The 18201-nt window shown below is 40.0% G+C and overlaps 1 protein-coding gene across 9 annotated transcripts in view; it reads right to left on the bottom strand.

The window, feature by feature from the left end:
* RAPGEF4 (Rap guanine nucleotide exchange factor 4) overlaps nucleotides 1–18201 on the bottom strand; it is a 288709-nt gene that overhangs the window by 112053 nt on the left and 158455 nt on the right. For 7 of the 9 annotated variants that reach the window (XM_077751097.1, XM_077751098.1, XM_077751106.1 and 4 more), the window contains 2 exons: nucleotides 15809–15881; nucleotides 11009–11028 (listed from right to left, as the gene is read on the bottom strand). In XM_077751097.1, coding sequence (XP_077607223.1) covers nucleotides 11009–11028; nucleotides 15809–15881 — 93 coding nt within the window. The remainder of the gene's footprint in view (nucleotides 1–11008; nucleotides 11029–15808; nucleotides 15882–18201) is intronic. The other 2 variants (XM_077751099.1, XM_077751100.1) reach the window with 1 other exon arrangement.

Genomic DNA, 18201 nt, shown 5'->3' with positions numbered 1-18201 from the left:
ACAGAAATAATTTGTGGGCTCAGTTACAAAAACCATCCCTCTACCTATTCATTAAATTAGGTCCCTGAGGATGTCTATTAAGCAACGCTTTGTTAGCTTAATTCATTTACTATTTGTACTTGAAATATTCCATAAATCAACCTTTTATTAATTTGAAAGGTGATATCTGCAGTTGTACAGAGTTTACTTACAAACACAAATTATCTTAAAATCTACAAAATATAATGGGGTGGAGATGAACTTAATAAAATTCTTGCTGATTTTTGTCTCATTATTTTTATTTTTTTCAGACACATTCTAATTTTATTCATGCCCCAGGCATATGCTACTTAGTCTACATACCCAACAATTAATCTCATTTTCACTCTCTGATGTTTATTATCATTAACTATTGGCTGGACAAGAGGGACAGGACAAAACCTAATTATATTCCTGGATGCTTTCTAGTACAGTGACCTTCAAACTAGGTCTCCAAACCCGCTAATCCTCAGCTTTCCCTTTTATATTTGTTGGCAACTGCATCCTTCCACATGGTCATGCCCCAAACCCTGAAGTCATCTTTAACTCCTCCCCTTCTCTCTCACCTCACATTTAATCCATCACTCTTAGTTTCAAAATCCATCCAGAGTGCAACACTTCCCACACCTCTCTTGCAAGTATACCATAATCTCACTCTCTCCAAGAGGTACCACACTAGCTGCCTAGGAGTCACAGAATTCAGTGACCCTGCTATATAAAACTACTTCCTTCTCATCTCCTGGTTTGCGTGAATGAGCTACCCCAGCACTTACATGTATAATATCTAAGAAGAACAGAACTGATGTTAAACCCACTCCAGATATATAACGACTTCATTTTTAAAAAGCATCCAAGGTGTTCAATAAAGCATTTCCAAAACAATTTACTTTAATATATAGTAATTGTTTATAAAAATCTATAAAGTATTTATTTGATTTTGACAGTTGTGTACTACTACTGTCATAACTCAAGCCAGAAGAAAAAGTTTCACAGACAGCTACAGTCACAAGAAATTTTAAAACACTAAGATTTAAATTTATATACTTCTTTTTGATGCATGAAAGTATAAAAAGGCAATCAATAAGAAACTTTCAATCATAAAAATACATTACAACATGGAGGTGCCATTTAACTCTAGACAGCTCACATTTGGACAATTACCATAAAGAAAAATTACCTTCTATTTTAAGACACTGTTATGTTTTGAGCCTTTGTTATTGTTGTTGAATCTGTATATTAACTAACGCATTGACACAATCAAAAGGTAGTCTGTTCTGGAAAAAATACATTACAATACCATAAAATTCTGTGGGGGGAAATAGAGTGGGAATATGTTTTAAAGGAGAAAAAAGTAATATAATATTGCTAATCATTAAAGAAGAGTATGTTTACAGCTTTTAAAAACAGTGAGTAACAAATTGTTTCTCATTATGCCTAACTCTGGTCTAATACATAGTAAGCATTCTATAAAAATTTACTAATTAATGGGATCATTTCTTGGGAAAATCTGTTGGACTTACAGGATTGGAACTCAGTATCTTTCTATGGACTTGCAAACCAGATGCCCTTTCTTTCAGGAAAGTCAAATATCAACAACAGATTAGAAGACATAAATAAATGAATGAATGAATGAATGAATTGGATATTCTGACTAATCTGGAAGTCTCCAAGTAGTATTTCACAAAAGAAAATAACATTTACTATTAATATTTCCACTTCCATTTTCATGCAAGCAATTCGTGCCATGTAACTGAAACTTCAGCTTTATGGTTAGCCATGCAGAAACACTGGGATGGCCACCAGAGGGAGCCCAAGCGTTTTTCTGAATAAGCCACACACCAAAGAGAAAACACAAAACATAAAGGAAGGAGGGGGGCGAGAAGGCCCACTATTACCTGTTTCAGTCACTTAAAAGAATTTCTTGTTGAATGACATAGCTATTTTTGCATTTATGTTACGAATTCCTTTAGTAGGCAATTGTAGGTTGCAATGCTTTGACACTTTAAGGAGAATTGGTTAAACATATATTTAAAAATCGCACATACCCTAAAACTAGAAAGTCCAGAGTAGACTGCCGTGAAAACATCCATGATGTTCTGCTGTGCCCCCAAACAAGCCAGGCCCCTTCTCCAGCATATTTTCATGTTCCTGCTCTTACTCTATCCTGGTCCATCTTTGTAGTCAACTCTGGGTGTGGTTTCCTCACTTTGTTTGAAACTGAGCTATCAAATTACAGCACTGAGTGAGCACTTGGTGTGACATGGGAATTTTTTATTCTCCTGGCTGAGCCAAATTACACAGACATTAAGATGAATGACTTTCCATTTGGCATCCTGCAGTCTTCCTAGAACAGAGAACTGAACCAAGTCCTAACAGTATTCATGAGAACCTCTATATGGCTTCCCCAGAACCAATCTCCACTTACACCAAACCCACTGGCCAATCTTAGTGATTTCCCATCCAGGCTGGAGAGATGGCCTAGGGCTGAGGCTACAGACAAGGGTGTGATCTTGTTTAGAATTAAGCACCAGGGAAGTTTAATAAGTTTTAAATTTGAGCAGTATGGAGTTTTGGAATTTTCCCTATGCCTTATCTTATTTGATTTCTCAACAATCCTTTTACTGTGATAGGTAAGGGATCATCATTTTGTTGATGAGAAAACTGTAGCTCAGTGAAGTAAGTAACTTACTTGTTTAGTGTTACCAGCTATTAAGGACAGAAACTGATACACTTCTGGGGACAAGGAATATAACAATGAATAGGTACTAATTCAGCCATATTCATGTCTTCTTGGATAGGAAATTATCACCTTCCTTTTCTCTCACGTTATAAGTGAGGGAAAGGCATCACACACACGAATATAGTGACTTAGCACTTGTTTTACCCAGTATTTCCATGGTATGTTTTCCTAAGTAATTCTTTCATGTCTGGATGGGATAATTTTATCATGAATGCAAATAAATTAGCACAAACAAATTAAATTGCACAAGGTTAGGTCCTCTGCTGAATGCTGCTGGATTTAACATGCTTATTAATACTCAAAAGCATTCTTACTAAATTTGGCAATGATACCAATTGAGTGAGGGTGGCTGGCCCTTAGGAGAAATGGAATAAAATTTAAAATGACCTTGACAGATGAAAAAGGTAAAAGGACAAAATTCAGAAGAAAGCATTGCAGAGTGATTCATTACAGAGAAGGGTGTGTGTGTGTGTGTGTGTGTGTGTGTGTGCGCGCGCGCGCGCGCGTGCGTGTGTGGTAGGTGGGGGGAGGTGTTGGGGAGAAACAAAGGAGAACCACAGAAATAAGGGAGCACTGCCTGGGCAATTACAGAAGAAAAGAAGTTGGAGATTAGAGTGAACAATAGGCTCCAAAGATATTAGCAATTTAGATCTGTCATTTTTATTGGGAAGTACAACTAGGGGGGAATTCAAAGTAATCCCCCATCTATACTTTTAAAATAAATCAAGTTTTATTTTTTATTTTATTTATTTCTGAGAGAAAGAGACAACATGAGCAGGGGAGGGTCAGAGAGAGAGAGGGAGACACAGAATCCAAAACAGGCTCCAGGCTCTGAGCTAGCTGTCAGCACAGAGCCCGACACGGGGCTTAAACCCACGAACTGTGAGGTCATGACTGAGCCAAAGTCAGACACTCAACCAACTGAGCCACCCAGGCGCCCCGAAAAATAGATCAAGTTTTAGAGGAAAAAAATTACTTTTGGTTGGAACCCTGAAATACCTGGAGCTTGGAAGCCAGGTTTTGATAACTTTGAAAGGGATACTACAAAGTATACTGTTTAAAATAATGAAAAGTTTTTATTTTAGATCTGATGAAATTAGCCTCGAAAGAGAAAATTCTGGAAATCTGTTCTTTTATTTATGCAATGCTTTTGGACTAGAACATTCTTTCTCTTCCATTTGAGTAACATCTACATGGATGGACACAGGCATTCCATCAAGAGCGGACACAGGCATTTATCCCTCTGTGAAGCCTGCTCCAAACCCCTCCCCCTCTCCCCAAGAGCTGCACAGAACACGTCTCCCATGTGTCTCCTGAGAGTAATACCGGGTGCCAGCACTGGCTAACCACTCTGAATCAATCATTTCATGAATCCTTTTGGAAGCTCCCAGGGGTAAGACACTACTAATATCTCCACTGTAGATGGAAACATAAGTAACTAACGTGTGCACCTTTGCGTGGTTAGTATGTGGCAGAGTTGGGACTCCAAAGTCAAGCCTGAAGAGCTCCTAAGCTCGCCTCCTCATGCCATGCTCTCCGACCACAGGTCCCATGACTTGTACTTATATACTGATGTGTTCCCAGGTCTGCCTCTGTCCGCTGGCTCTAACTCCCTGAAAGAGGGGACCATGCTTGATTTATTTTCATAGCCCCACAGGGGGCTAGGGATTGATCACTACATGATGGTTAAAGATTTTCAAGAAAACAGATGGCATATTCTGTGGATATTTCTGAGTCATCTTTGAAGGGAAATAAAAAATACAGCTAAGTTGAAGTGAGCAGAATTTAAACATTTATAAAAACTGGCAATTAGAATTCTGAACAAGGACAGATCACATTAGAAAAGGTGGTTTTACAATTTCATTTTCTGAAAATTTTAAAGAATGAAAATAGCTAAATATATATGTGTACATACATGTATATATACTTATATATGTATGTATGTGTATATGTGCATCTATCAGTTATTTATCTTCCATGTAATTTTACCTAAAGGTAAAGAGAATGACTACAGAATATTTTAATATCTGTCTGACAGAGGATTGTTATTAGAAAAGAATCCAAATCCTAAATGACATGTAATCACTATATTAATTTATCCAATCTGAGAACACTACAGACCTCTCTCCTAAACATAAGACATATTTTGCAAATAATCTGGTTTCAATTTCTCAAAATAAGAACAATAAAAATTCAGATACATCAAACATAAGTGATACCATCTAATTTATTCTCACCATCAACTGAGATAATGTGCTAGCAGCCCAAAGTTACTGGTGATGAATGTAATTGCCTTCAGTACAGGATAAAATATTTCTGGATACAGCAATATACTCTCCCGTGACTTTGGAATCAGCAGTATAGTATATGACTATCAACATGACAGTGTGTTCCTTGCCTCTGCTGCTAGTGGAACTGATTCTCAGCATCAGGGCCAATATGGAACAGCCTCACCTCAAGGCCATGGCATTTTTTTAAAGGGAGAGCAGGGCAGAAGCTGTTGGCTACAGAGACTGGGGAATCTCATTTCTTCTATTATCACTATTTTTAACAGTTAAATACTCCCCTGTTCTCTGTGATATCTTGCCCAAGTCAAATCCTGATTACACAAAAGCCTGTATTCCAAGCAGGGTGAAATGTGGTAAAGCTCAGTGGCAACCTTGGAAACCTCAAGCATCACAGCAACATTGAAAAGTTCCATTCCATTAAAGAAATCTAAAAGCTGTAGAGGAACCAAAATGAGAGCACCAAAATAATCAGCAAATGTAATTCATAATATTCTAAAAATAACTCTATAGTAATGAACCACCACTCCAATACACCCTAATATGTGCCCTTTCACCCAGCAAACTCACAGTAAGCAGGTCTTGTGAACACTGCTGAGAACATTCAGAGGCCACAAACACATGGCTTAACTGGCAAGAGCAGATCAGGTTTTTGGAGGGTTACCCACATTTACTATTTACTATTTAGATAAAGGGCAATTATATACCATCTTAAAAATTCAATCAATATACCACTGCAGGAGCTAGAGACAGAGAAGGCACCGTCAGCTTTTATAACAGAGCGGAGGAGCAGATGGAATAAAAAGCAAGAAGAGATTCAGCGAGGGCATTCTGCCCCATAAAATGCATAACTCACAAACACAAAAACAAACATTTTCTTCAGAGACTGAGAGCTGATGTTGTCCTTGGCACCTTCGACATTAAGTCACTGGTGTTTTCCAGGGGGTGGGGGCAAAATGAGTGTTGGCTCAGTGAGCTATGTGTTCCAATAGGCCAGTAAAGAAATGAGTATTTACACTCTACCCAACGGGAGGGACGGAGCCAGCAACACTGCCACATCTAATCTTCACTTGAGCGATAAGCGGTTTGTCCTTTAAAATCAAAATGAGCAGGCTTAGGATTTTCTGTCCTTTGCACTTTGTTGGTATGCCTTCCTCTGCAGAGCCTTGCGCCTTCGGCCAGTTACGTGTGGGTTGTTGCATGGTGGTGACAGCACTAGCTAGCCATTCTCACCCCAGAACAGAGAGAACTGGCTGCCGGTGGTAAACCTGTGAACTCTGGCCAAGACGTCTTGATAAGCTCTGGACGTGTATCAGTCATGTTTTAAAGTAGGACTTTAAAAACGGTTTCATGGAAAATGTTGGTTTGAATTCAGTAGGTGTTCTAAAGCTGGAGTTGAAAGGTTTAACAGGATTTTTATATTTTAAGTTTGTGCGAGGATTCACAATTTCCCCTTTCTTCCTCTGGCCCAGAATCATAGCCCATCTATAATGGTAAAATAAGATGTTGTTATTTAATATGTGGGAAATATTTTGATTTTCCTTAACCTTAAAAAAAGAGCATCAATAAATGTTATTATATTCCCTAAAAATGCCTAAAATTCCTATCCTTTTGACCCTAATAGTTATTTTCTTCTTATTGTTTTCACCTTAATGTGAGTTTTCAGGCTGTGTAGATTATTTCCTCCCCATTTGCCACTTAAAACCTTACGTCTTTATAATAAATTCCAAAAATTATCCTTCATATAAATGACCCATGAGTTTTTAAAGTTCAACAAACTCCTGATTTAAAAGTTATCTTCTTTTTTTTTTTCTAAATATTTTATTTATTTTTGAGAGAGAGATAGAGACAGCATGAGCAGGGGAGGATCAGAGAGAGAGGGAGGCACAGAATCAGAAACAGGCTCCAGGCTCTGAGCTGTCAGCACAGAGCCCGATGCGGGGCTCGAACCCACGAACTGTGAGACCATGACCTGAGCCGAAGTCGGACGCTCAACCGACTGAGCCATCCAGGCGCCCCAAAAGTTATCTTCTTAAAATAGGACCTACCAAATAGTTTTACAAGACCCCGAAGCTTGCTCATTACTAACTGGAAGCATCCAGTTCTTCTAGTGCTGAGGAAATGTTTGAGCTCTAAATTAATTCATGGTTTTTTTTTTTAAATTTTATTTAAATTCCAGTTAACATACAGTGTAATATTAGTTTCAGGTGTACCCTATAGTGATTCAACACTTCCAGACAACACCAAGTAGTCATCCCAGCAAGGGCACCCCTTAATCCCCATCACCTATTTTACCCATCCCCCCAGCCACCTCTCCTCTGGTAACTGTCAATTTGTTCACTATAGTTAAGAGCCTGTTGTTTGGTTTCCGTCTCTCTCTCTCTCTCTCTCTCTCTCTCTCTCTCTCTCGCTTTCCCCCTTTGCTTGGTTGTTTTGTTTCTTAAAGTCCACACATGAGTGAAATCATATGGTATTTGTCTTTCTCTGGCAGACATATTTTGCTTAGCATTACTCTAGATTCATCCATATTGCAAATGACAAAATTCCATTTAATGGCTGAGTAATACTCCATTCTGTATATACATAACACCACATCTTCTTTATGCATTCATCAGTCGATGGACACTTGGGCTGTTTCCATAATTGACTGAATTATTGAATTGATTAGTGTTTTATATTGGGAGAGTATTCTTTCATATTTGGTAGGAACCTCATTAATCATACTGTCAGCACTATAACTGCCTTAAAAGCTGGGGCCTCAGATGATCCTTTTGGAAACTAGATGTGTATAAATAAGGAAATGGGATTATTTTGTGATGTCTTCCTGAGTCTATTTTCTGGCTCCTTCTACTTTGAGGAAGAAAAGGATAAACTTCTAAAATTACATAACTCCATAGCAAGAGCCTGTCAAAAGGCTGGAGCACAATAAGGAACAAAATCTACATAAGTAGCAGAAAATGATAGACAAGCACATTCCTCCAAAGGGCAACTGCAACATTCAACTATGAAGCTTTCTTGTAGTTGTGAATTTTAGCATCTGTGTTAAACATGGTCATTCAATAGTGCACATACGAAAGATGGGAAAAAAGCAACTTAAACAGATCAAAGAGAATTTATTTATAAAACCAACAGCCCCAATCATAACCCTATCAAAATAGTCTACTTGCTTTATTGGCCCAATAGTCATTTTTCTAATATTTTAACAATTATTTTATAGGTTCTAGTACCCTGTGTCATCTAATGATAAATGATGTCCCTATCAATTACAGTAAGTAGTTAACAAAATAACCTAGCAAGGTAACTGACAGCCCATTTGTTTCTATGTAAGTGCAATTTATGAAAAGAAAGTTCTTTTTATGCAAGGTGAGACTGTGTCTGGAAATAAAATAGAGCTGGCAAGGCAGCTAAAAACACCACTTACTGATGCCTGAATATTTGGTTAAAAGTTAAACATGGTGATTAACGAAATCAAGAGTAGGAACTGAAAAGGAAACTATATTCTCTCCACAAAGAAGCTGTTTGGACACTGAAACAATAGTCTAAGTGCTTTTATTTTGGTCTACAGCTGTATTATTGCTATTTAGAAACATAAAGGGAATATAAGATTGCCCCATGTGTAGTTAACAGAAGTAAAGGATAAAAGAAATCATCATAACACAACTCATCTCTTATAAAGGAAAAATTTCAATTAACACCACTTTAAGGCTCTTAGGGCTTCTTTTTATCTTTCTAGAGTTTTGACTCTATTCATGAATGTCTTTCATCTCATTTGCCTTACTTTGACTGATGGCATTGAAGAGCTTTCTTAAAAGCACATGGTGATATTACATCCACTCTATTTGCTGATGGAGAAAAAGGGTGCTTTTCTGTTTGCTACAGAATTTGACATAGAATGAATTACCCAAATAAATACAAATAAACATACACTATGACTGATATTGGGGAGACAGCCTGGTCTGCCCCCTAAATCTTCAAGGGCAATATACTGGTAACAATTCAATGTATCTAATTTTCTACAAACTTCAAGTTCCTATTTAGTCATGAAGTGAGCTACATCATGACAGCTGGTAGGTCTCTGCTTAGAACATTGTGCCTGTTGTCCCACTGCAGGGAGGTCCAACCTAAAGGTCACGAGGGGCCTAAGAGAGACAGAGCTTCCTTTTGAAGCTAAGAACATTGTAGACCTCCTACGGCTTGGCCATTCTGTCCGTGGCCTCCACATCACTGATGGTTCCTTGAAGAGGAAGCACCAGGCTCTTTCATCTTCTTTACTTGGCTAGTGATCTGTGTGTTACTTGTTTTGGAGTGCTCTGGGACATCCGTATCCAAAACTGTGGCAGGATGAGTTTGTTACTTTAGACTCTAAACGCTAGTGCTTTGGCTCTCCATAAACTTGATTATCTAGAGCTTTGCTCAACCTACAAAGATTATATATATAGGAAAAGGTCAACAGAAAGATTCACTGAAGAAAGGTATTTTAATGAGAACCATAAAAGGCAAAAGAACAGTTACTTCATGTAGGGTAGGACATTTTTCAGGGGAGAAAAGATCTTGAGAAAATGATACAAGTCTTGAGAAAATAATAATTACAGTAATAGTCTTAACATTTACTGAGGTCTATTGGAGTAGTCTCTGCTCTCCACAGATTATCCCATTCAGTATGCATAATGACCTTTAAGGTGGTCACGACTAACATCCACATTTAAAGATGAGGTGAAGAGGAGCACCTGGGTGGCTCAGTCAGCTAAGTGCCCGCTCTTCATTTTGGCTTAGCTTGTGATCTCATGGTTTGGGAGTTTGAACCTTGCGTCGGCTCTATGCTGACAGCACGGAGCTTCTTTGGCATCCTCTCTCTCTCTGCCCCTCTCCTGCACATTCTCTCTCAAGGTAAATAATAAACTTAAAAAAATAAAGATGAAGCGAAGATGTTTAGAAAAGTCAAGCAGCTTGTGTAAGGCCCACAGCTAGGAAGTGAAATCCTCTGAACCACACCAAGTGAAATTTTGGTGTGTCACTTCAAAGTGACACTGCTGGATCTGGAACCCAAATTTGTGGTGGTACAACAGAGGGCCAGAATCCAACCAGCCCTGGAAACTAACATTATGAAAAGAAGACCTAAGGAAAGCTAGAGTTAGATCTCAGAAAAGGGATACAAATAATTTGAAATGAATCAAGGTGATATCTCTGTCCACACTCACAGGACCAAAAGCAGGGAAAGGAAAGGAAACGGTTCTGTAACGATTCTGTAAGGTTGCCACTTGGGTAACACAATCAAGGAACATACTGAGACATCTGAGAGCCACCAAGCACGGCCTCAAATTAATCACTACGCACTGCCATCATTAACCCTTCTGTGTTGCTGAATAAATTTAGATTCCAGTTAATATATCATTAATATTATTATTATTTTCATGCAAAGCCAATGCCACTACACCACTACCATTCCTGGAATGACCACCTGGTACTGGTTCTTGTGAAAAGTTTGTCCTAAACTTATTCTCTTACCTGTCTGTTTTAAACAATTAGAGCACTTACTTATTTGCAGCCTCCAAAGAGAAATATTGACCTTAGTGTACTTGGAAACACTTATAAAATCAACTGACTCTGAATTTCATATTTTGTATTCCTACTAAGGAAAAACAACTAATTTTCTGTATGTTGTTAAAGTAATGATTTGGTATGCTGCCATGGATACATTGTGGGAAAAGGAAAAACACTTAGCAATTGTACTGTTTGCCCCTTACTAGTTAAGATCAAGGACATGTGATGACCATGTCAGAGCAATAAACCTTCTCCCCCTCCATATTTCAAAGTGACTCACCAAAGATGCCAGAGTAAGATTAGAAAAATATTTACTGCTCTGTTGAATGTGGATGAAGAGTGCTCTTTGCTGGTAGGGTTACTATAATTATTTTTTTTACCTTATGATAGTTTTTAGAAGCTAGGCAGAGAGGGTGCTACTCACGTTCTCCTTGTCAGGAATCCCTAGAAGAAAAAGAGACAGAGAAAGAGAGAGAAAGAGCATGAATTATAAGATGCATCCGTAAAATGGAAATGAAATCCTTTGCTGAATCAAACCAAGTAAAATTTTGGTGGCTTCAATTTGTGTTTCCATCAAAATTTACATCATGCTGCTTAGAAAAATAGCAGCACCCACCAAAATCTGTAACATACATAAATCAATGAATCAGGAGCAGGGCTATGTGCCAGACAACAAAATCTCATGTTTATTTTGCTTTTCTACCATATGCTTTACTTTCTCAGAGGTAAAAATCCATCTCAGATTCATTTATACCATGCAAACAATGAACTCCTCTGTGTTAGGCACCAGAATACTCAGAATTTGGGACAGACATGTCAACTCTTAAGTCGCACATACTGTATTTTTACTTTTCAGCCTACCTCACAATGCTCCAGGGATTTCATCCCAGCTTCAAGTCCCCCATAAAAACCACAGATCACAACTTCCATTTGGAGCAAAGCAAATTCCTGCTGCCTCCGAGTCAGGTCTGAGCATGGCAGTGTCTGTTTCCAGAGGTATCCCAGTTTGCTCAGTGAAGAAGTTAATCATTCATACATTTACACATTTGTTCACTAATTTACAAGCATTTCATGAGCCACAGGCAGGCCCTGGTCCTTTGCACCTCCTTTGGGGCCGTTAACTCTGACTCACATAAGTGAAGTGACCAGACTGGAAGGTCCATAGCTCCAGTAGAGCTTAACACCTCCCAGTGGCCTTATACTGGGAGATGTAACTACAGGCGATTTGTATGTGGGCCTTGCCCCTGGGCCAGTTTGAGGTGGTTTGCAAGGTAAAAATACAGTACATGCAAATTCTGAGTAAACAGCACATTCTATGTTTAATAAAGGAGTATTCAGGGTTTACACTAATGGCTTTAAAAGAACTGAGTGCCCATCATAAGCAGCAGTAGGGGTGCCTGGGTGGCTCAGTCAGTTGAGCATCTGACTCTCGATTTCAGCTCAGGTCATGATCCCAGGGTTGTGGGACTGAGCCCCCCACATTGGGCTTCACGTTGACTGTGGAGTCTGCTTAGGATTCTCTCTCTCTCTCTCTCTCTCTCTCTCTCTCTCTCTCCTTCTGTCCCTCTCCCCTACTTGCACATGTACTCTCTCTCTCTTTCTCTAAAAATTAAAAAAAAAAAATTAATAGGAAGCAGTGTAATACATGAATGGGTAAGAATGGAAGACACATTCTGGAAGCATTCCCTAATTAAACTTTGACCCTCAAACTGAGATAGTGCCAGGATATCAAAGCCCAGAGAGAGTATTAATGGGCATGTTTGTCATCACTTTCCAAGGCTGTCAGGGGTAAGGGTGGCCTAATGTCAGGAGGACTCTGAAACTTTGAATCCCAGCCATCCATTCATTATTCCATCCATGTGTTCAACAACCCTTTGAAAAGACTGGAGTTGGGGCGCCTGAGTGGCTTAGTCGGTTAAGCGTCCGACTTTCGCTTAGGTCATGATCTCGCGGTTCGTGGGTTCGAGCCCCGCGTCAGGCTCTGTGCTGACTGCCAGCTCAGAGCCTGGAGCCTGTTTCTGAGTCTGTATCTCCTTCTCTCTCTGACCCTCCCCTGCTCATGCTGTCTCTCTCTCTCTCCTAGAAATAAATAAAAATATTTAAAAAAAAAAAAAAAAGAAAAGACTGGAGTTGATTGCATAAGGAGACACAGGGGTGTAAAAGAAGCTTCCTTTCCAGGAGTTTCAATAAGATACACAGTTGCACAAATCACCATATCTGAGTGACTAGAAATTAGGGTATCTGTAGAGAAATAATACTGAAAAGATGATGTAGGGCCATGCATGAACTTGAAAGTTGGGTTAAAACATTAGGAATCTGGGAATTTCATCTTCTATGGCAAGTTGTGGGCAATCATTAAAATGTTTCAAGGAGCGCCTGGATGGGTCAGTTGGTTAAGCATCCAACTTCAGCTCAGGTCATGATCCCAGGGGTGGTGAGTTCAAGCCTTGCGTTGGGCTCTGTGCTGACAACATAGAGCCTGGAGCCTGCTTCAGATTCTGTGTCTCCTTCCCTCACCTCCCGCTCCCGCTCCTCCCCCACTTGTGCTCTTTCTCTCTCAAACATGAAAAAAGTGTTTTGAGCAACAGAGTGATATGAACAGAGGGAAAATGAGGGAAGGGTCTGTTCAAACTGAAAAGCCAACATAAGAATCAGATGCAAGAGCATGGTCCTTGAAGTCCAATTTGAGCAAAGAAGTATAAAGACATTCAGTGGGAAAAATCTGAATGTGAACTCAGCAGATGATGTTATTAAGGAAAGTCATATGAGTTATTAGGTGTGATAATGGTGTTGTGATTTTGCATGGAAAGATCTTTATTTTCAAAAATACCTGCCAAAGAATCTGGGGTGAAACGTGTGCATGTGATTGGAAGGAAATAAGGCAAATATTAATATTAAAATATTAGAGTGCACATTGCTATTAATAAACCTATCATATTTAAGTATTAAACTATTAGAGTGATGAATGATGAAGATATGGATGTTAACTATATCATTCCATATGTTTGAAATTTTTCACAAGAAAAAGTAAACTTAAAAAATTCTGTGGAAGTCAGGTGTAGGGTAGACCAAGGGTGAGATACTGAAGGTTCAGAGTCAGTTGAGTCATTCTTGCCCTCAGGTCAAAAATGATGAGGCCCTTGGCCAGGTGGCTACAGAGGGAACAGAAAGGAAAAAACATGAATCCTGCAAAGGAAGGAGCAAAGGACAAGATGGGTGATTAACCTCAGTGCATAGAGGTGACAGAAGAGAGGACTCCAAAATGGTTGAGGTTCAGAGCCTGGAATGGGAGGAGAACAGTGCAGGTAGGAATGGAAATGGGGCTTTCAGGAGAAGGCATGGGTTTTGTGGGAATCGGGACGTGTTCTGTTACTGACACTGTGACTTTAAGAGGCCAGCAGAAAGAGCACCAGGAGTCTTTTGGAAAGCTAGGCCCCCACCAAAACAATCAAGGAGAGGTACTGGCTCAGGAAGTTTGTATCCACTGTAGGAAAGGACAGTCATGGAGAAAGTATAGAGAACAAAAGAGAAAAACAGCCAAGGCTGGACTCTTGGGTGAGAACTAAACTTCTGACTGAGAGGAAGAAGTACCTGTGAAAGAGACAAAATGCCAAGTGGCCAGCGAGAGACCAGAAAATCAGGATGATGCGGTGGAGCCTGGGACCCAAGGGAGAATGGAGTCTGAACATGGAAAGTCTTGCTCAAAGTCAGAGAGATGGGGAATATTAACGATGGAGTCTGGTGTTGGTTGGTCACTGGAGACTTTAGATGGTTTCAGTCCAGGCAGAAGCCAGAGTCTGAGAGGTAAAGAGTGACTGGGGGTGAGGAAATAACAGCTCACATCAGTTGGCTGCTTACTCTATGCCTGGCACCCACGAAACACCTGATGTGTTTTGCTTCTCTTAATCCTCACAGCAATCTTGTGAGGAAACCGAGGCACAGAGAGATTAAGTGCCTTGCCTGAGGTCACACGAATAGGAAACAGCACAGCTGGGGTTTCAACTCAAGGACTCCTCACAAGCCAGTCATCCTTACCTCAGCCAGGAAAGAAAAATCAAGAACAGGGGAGGAAAGGAAAGGAAAGAAAGACCTGTCTTCCTGTCCGCCATCCTCACCCAAGGACACAAGAGAAACAGAGAGAGGGCAGAGGCTACTCAGAAACTGTGACCTGGAGGGTGCAGAGTAGGAGGAAGCTCACTTACAATCTTGGTCAAGCAGGGAGGGAGATCACCGGAGAGTGACAGGCTGGCAGTGAGTGGGATTGGAGGGGCTAGAGAGAGGATGTGTAGGATGACTCTTGCTCAGAAGACCCTGGAGTCGGGGGTGCCTGGGTGGCTCAGTCAGCTAAGTGTCCGACTTTTGATCTCAGCTCGGGTTTTGATTTCAGGGTCGTGAGTTCAAGCCCCACGTTGGGCTTTGCACTGGGTGTGAAGCCTACTTCAGCAACAACAACAACAACAACAACAACAACAACAACAACAAAAGAAGACCCTGGCGTGGAAGTGGTGCCTGGTTCATCATGCTATCTATCTGTTGAAGTACCACAGCTCCAAAAACCTCTGCACTGGGATCCTTGCCACCTGTATACATTCAAGAGCTGCTCGAAGAAGGGGACTCAGCAATGAGCAATTCCCAGGGCCAGTAACAAGTGCTAAAGAGATGCTCCCAATGTGCATGAACAGACAGACTTAGGACACAGGATTTCTTTGAGTCTAGTGGACACGCATGAGAAAAAAATGTCACAGAGAAAAACTTCCTGTCTTTTATGATCAGCCAGAGACTGCTCGCACAAAAGGCCTGGAATTTAAAGAGGCTGTGATTTACAAAGAGTAAAACCTCACACTGCTTCTCTCCTTGACCAAGAACATCAAAACAAAGAGGGGTGGGGTTTTCAGGTGTCTAGATGTGGCTGAGACAAACACAGTTCATAAATCCCATTTTAGAAAGAGCACAGAAATACTAGATTTCACCATAAAATGAAGAGATTTTGAGAAAGCACTGTAAGTATGAAGTTCCATCTGGTACCAGAGCACACCTCCCTCTATCAGCTCAGACCACAAAACAATACTGTACTAACAATTTTTAAAAATAACTCAAGTGTAGGCTGGCAAGTCTGTTTAGCCACAGAAGAGTCTGGAGACATACTCTGTCACGCTGGTGAAGGACATATTTTTTGTCACATAAAAACACATAACGCACAACGGTGTTCACATTTTTCACTTACTGTCATTGTTAGAGCCCGTTTCCATAACACCATAAGGAGGAGCCAGAAGTCCTGCCATGTACTGTCGATATTTCTGAAAGACAAGATTGTAAACTCAATGCACAGATATTTACTCACAGGGGGCATTCATTTATTTACACACTAAAAAGCAGAAATGTTGGGTGTCAGGAAGCATCTGACTCGAGTATTTATAGAGCCATGAAACGTGCTGTCTGGGATCTGTGGTCTCAAATAAAGATGCTGTGTTATAAGGGGGCTTCCTGGATGAGACGGAAAGTACCCCCTGCCTCCGCCCAGGCAGGGGGTGCGATCCCAGACAGTTCAGTTAAGTCCTGACTAAGCCAAATGCATGGGCTTTTACCCTCCCTCCACCTTTTGCCCCGCTTCTCACTCCAGCAAACAAACACATGCTTGGGTTTTTGTGGAAGGCATAGACATTTGGTTTTTATAGATGCAGATACAAATAATTGTTCTGCCTTCTTAATAGGTGAATGGCACTGAATCAGCTTTCTTTCAAAGTAAAAAGAAATGCATCTCTGGAAAATGTCTGTTTTGAAAGAAGTTGATTTGTTTCCATTTACCTGTTTCCTTTTACACTGTACACCTGCCCGTTATGTGACCTCTACAGAATTTTCAGTATGTTGTCAGATAGAATGGTCTGACTTCATTTTGGTCTGTTTGGATTCCTCTGAATTGTATCCTCCTGACTTTTGGTCCAGGCATGCCTTAAAACCTGAGGCTCAGTGATATCGATGAGACCCCAGTCTGTACTGTTTTGAAGGGATAAGGCTTGGTGAGCAGAAAGCCATTTAGAGCATCCACAGAGAGAGGGGTGACATTTACAAAGATGGAAAATGGATATTAGACATCCTGTCTTCTCAGGTAATAAATACAGCCTCCTCCCCTCGCAGAATGAAAGCCAGGCAATTTTATTTATCGCATGGTGTCATGTATATTTATGGTTTATAATTATGATGACACGTAAGTGTTAAACGGCATCAAAAGAATCAACACTCTATAATGTGTTTGTGGGTTACACAAACGTCAGCAGAAAACCCTTCATCTGTAGCAATGGGCAGCTGGCGACATGCAGTGTTTGAGCAACCATCTGGCCCATTTGGTAGATGTGAATGGTGTTTGTAATGTAACATTGATGATTTCTCAAAAGAGCCTTCTTCTAGTCAAGATGGGACTAGCTTTTTTTTTAAATCCTTTTTTCTTCTCGCTCTGAAGCAACTATACTAACACCTGCATGCAAACATTAAAAATCATGATTTTCTCTGCCTCTGAGTTAACTAATCACTCAAACATACCCACAGGACTAATCTATCACCCTGAATTCCTGACATTTCCTTTGATAGTTTCTCAGTTCTAATTCTTTTCTTTCTTATGACACCATCCACTCTTCTTCCTCATGAGAGAGCACTGATTAAAAACATTTTTGGGCATGATATTATACTGGACTCTGAACAAAACAGGCTCATAGAGAGCAGATGGGGACTAGATATGTTCTAAGAAGGTTTTGTGACCCCCTACAGCCTTTTGAGTATTCTTCTTACTGTTAGCAACTCCTCACCAGGCTCTTAAAAGAAATAATCCAAGTCAAGTGAAAGGAGCAATCTGCATTGCTAGTAAATGTTGTTTTGGATGCAGTGGATGTTCTCTGTCTCAGCACCTCAATGCCAGTTCCCAGAAGCTCCACAGAAGCCCCCCATTGACCCCTAAGAGAATGGACCTTTCCCTTCCTTCTGCTCCATAGCACTTGGTCTGCTGGTCACTCGTTCATGGAGCACATCATTATGGATGTTGCTCCTGGCAACATAAAATAGAGCAACCCTTTGAAGAGCAGAAGGTGGCCTAGTTTTCAGGACGTGCATGTATTAAACACCTACTATGTGCAGACCATGTCCCAGGCACTGGGCTCCCTGCAGAGAATAAGCAGACAGGCCCTTTGCACTTATGAAGTGTCTGTCTCTTGCAACATAGAGCACCATGGCTTACACATATTAGGAACTAAACACTTATCTGTTGAATTTTAGAAATTTTATGGAGAATTTCAAACATATATAAAAACCAAATAACACATACCTAACATCTAGCCTCAATAATTATTAACTCATGACCAATGTTGTTTCCTCTACATCCCTATCCACCTGCCTTTTCCAGAATTATTTTGAAGCAAATCCCAGATATCATATTATTTGATCCATAAATATTTCAGATATATCAAGCAAATCTACAATTTCTACTACAATATCACTATCACAACTAAGAAACGTAACATTTCCATGATATTCATTTGATGTTCACATTTCTGTTTCATAAATGTCATTGCCGAATTGAATTTATAAAGTACTTTAATAAGGCAACATTGGTTTCAGTAGAAGAACGTT

Source organism: Crocuta crocuta, unplaced genomic scaffold (assembly GCF_008692635.1).
Source record: "Crocuta crocuta isolate KB4526 unplaced genomic scaffold, BGI_CrCroc_1.0 scaffold219, whole genome shotgun sequence".
Lineage (NCBI taxonomy): Eukaryota > Metazoa > Chordata > Mammalia > Carnivora > Hyaenidae > Crocuta > Crocuta crocuta.
The sequence above is the reverse complement of the archived record's forward strand: the minus strand, read 5'-3'. Positions and strand labels throughout refer to the sequence as shown.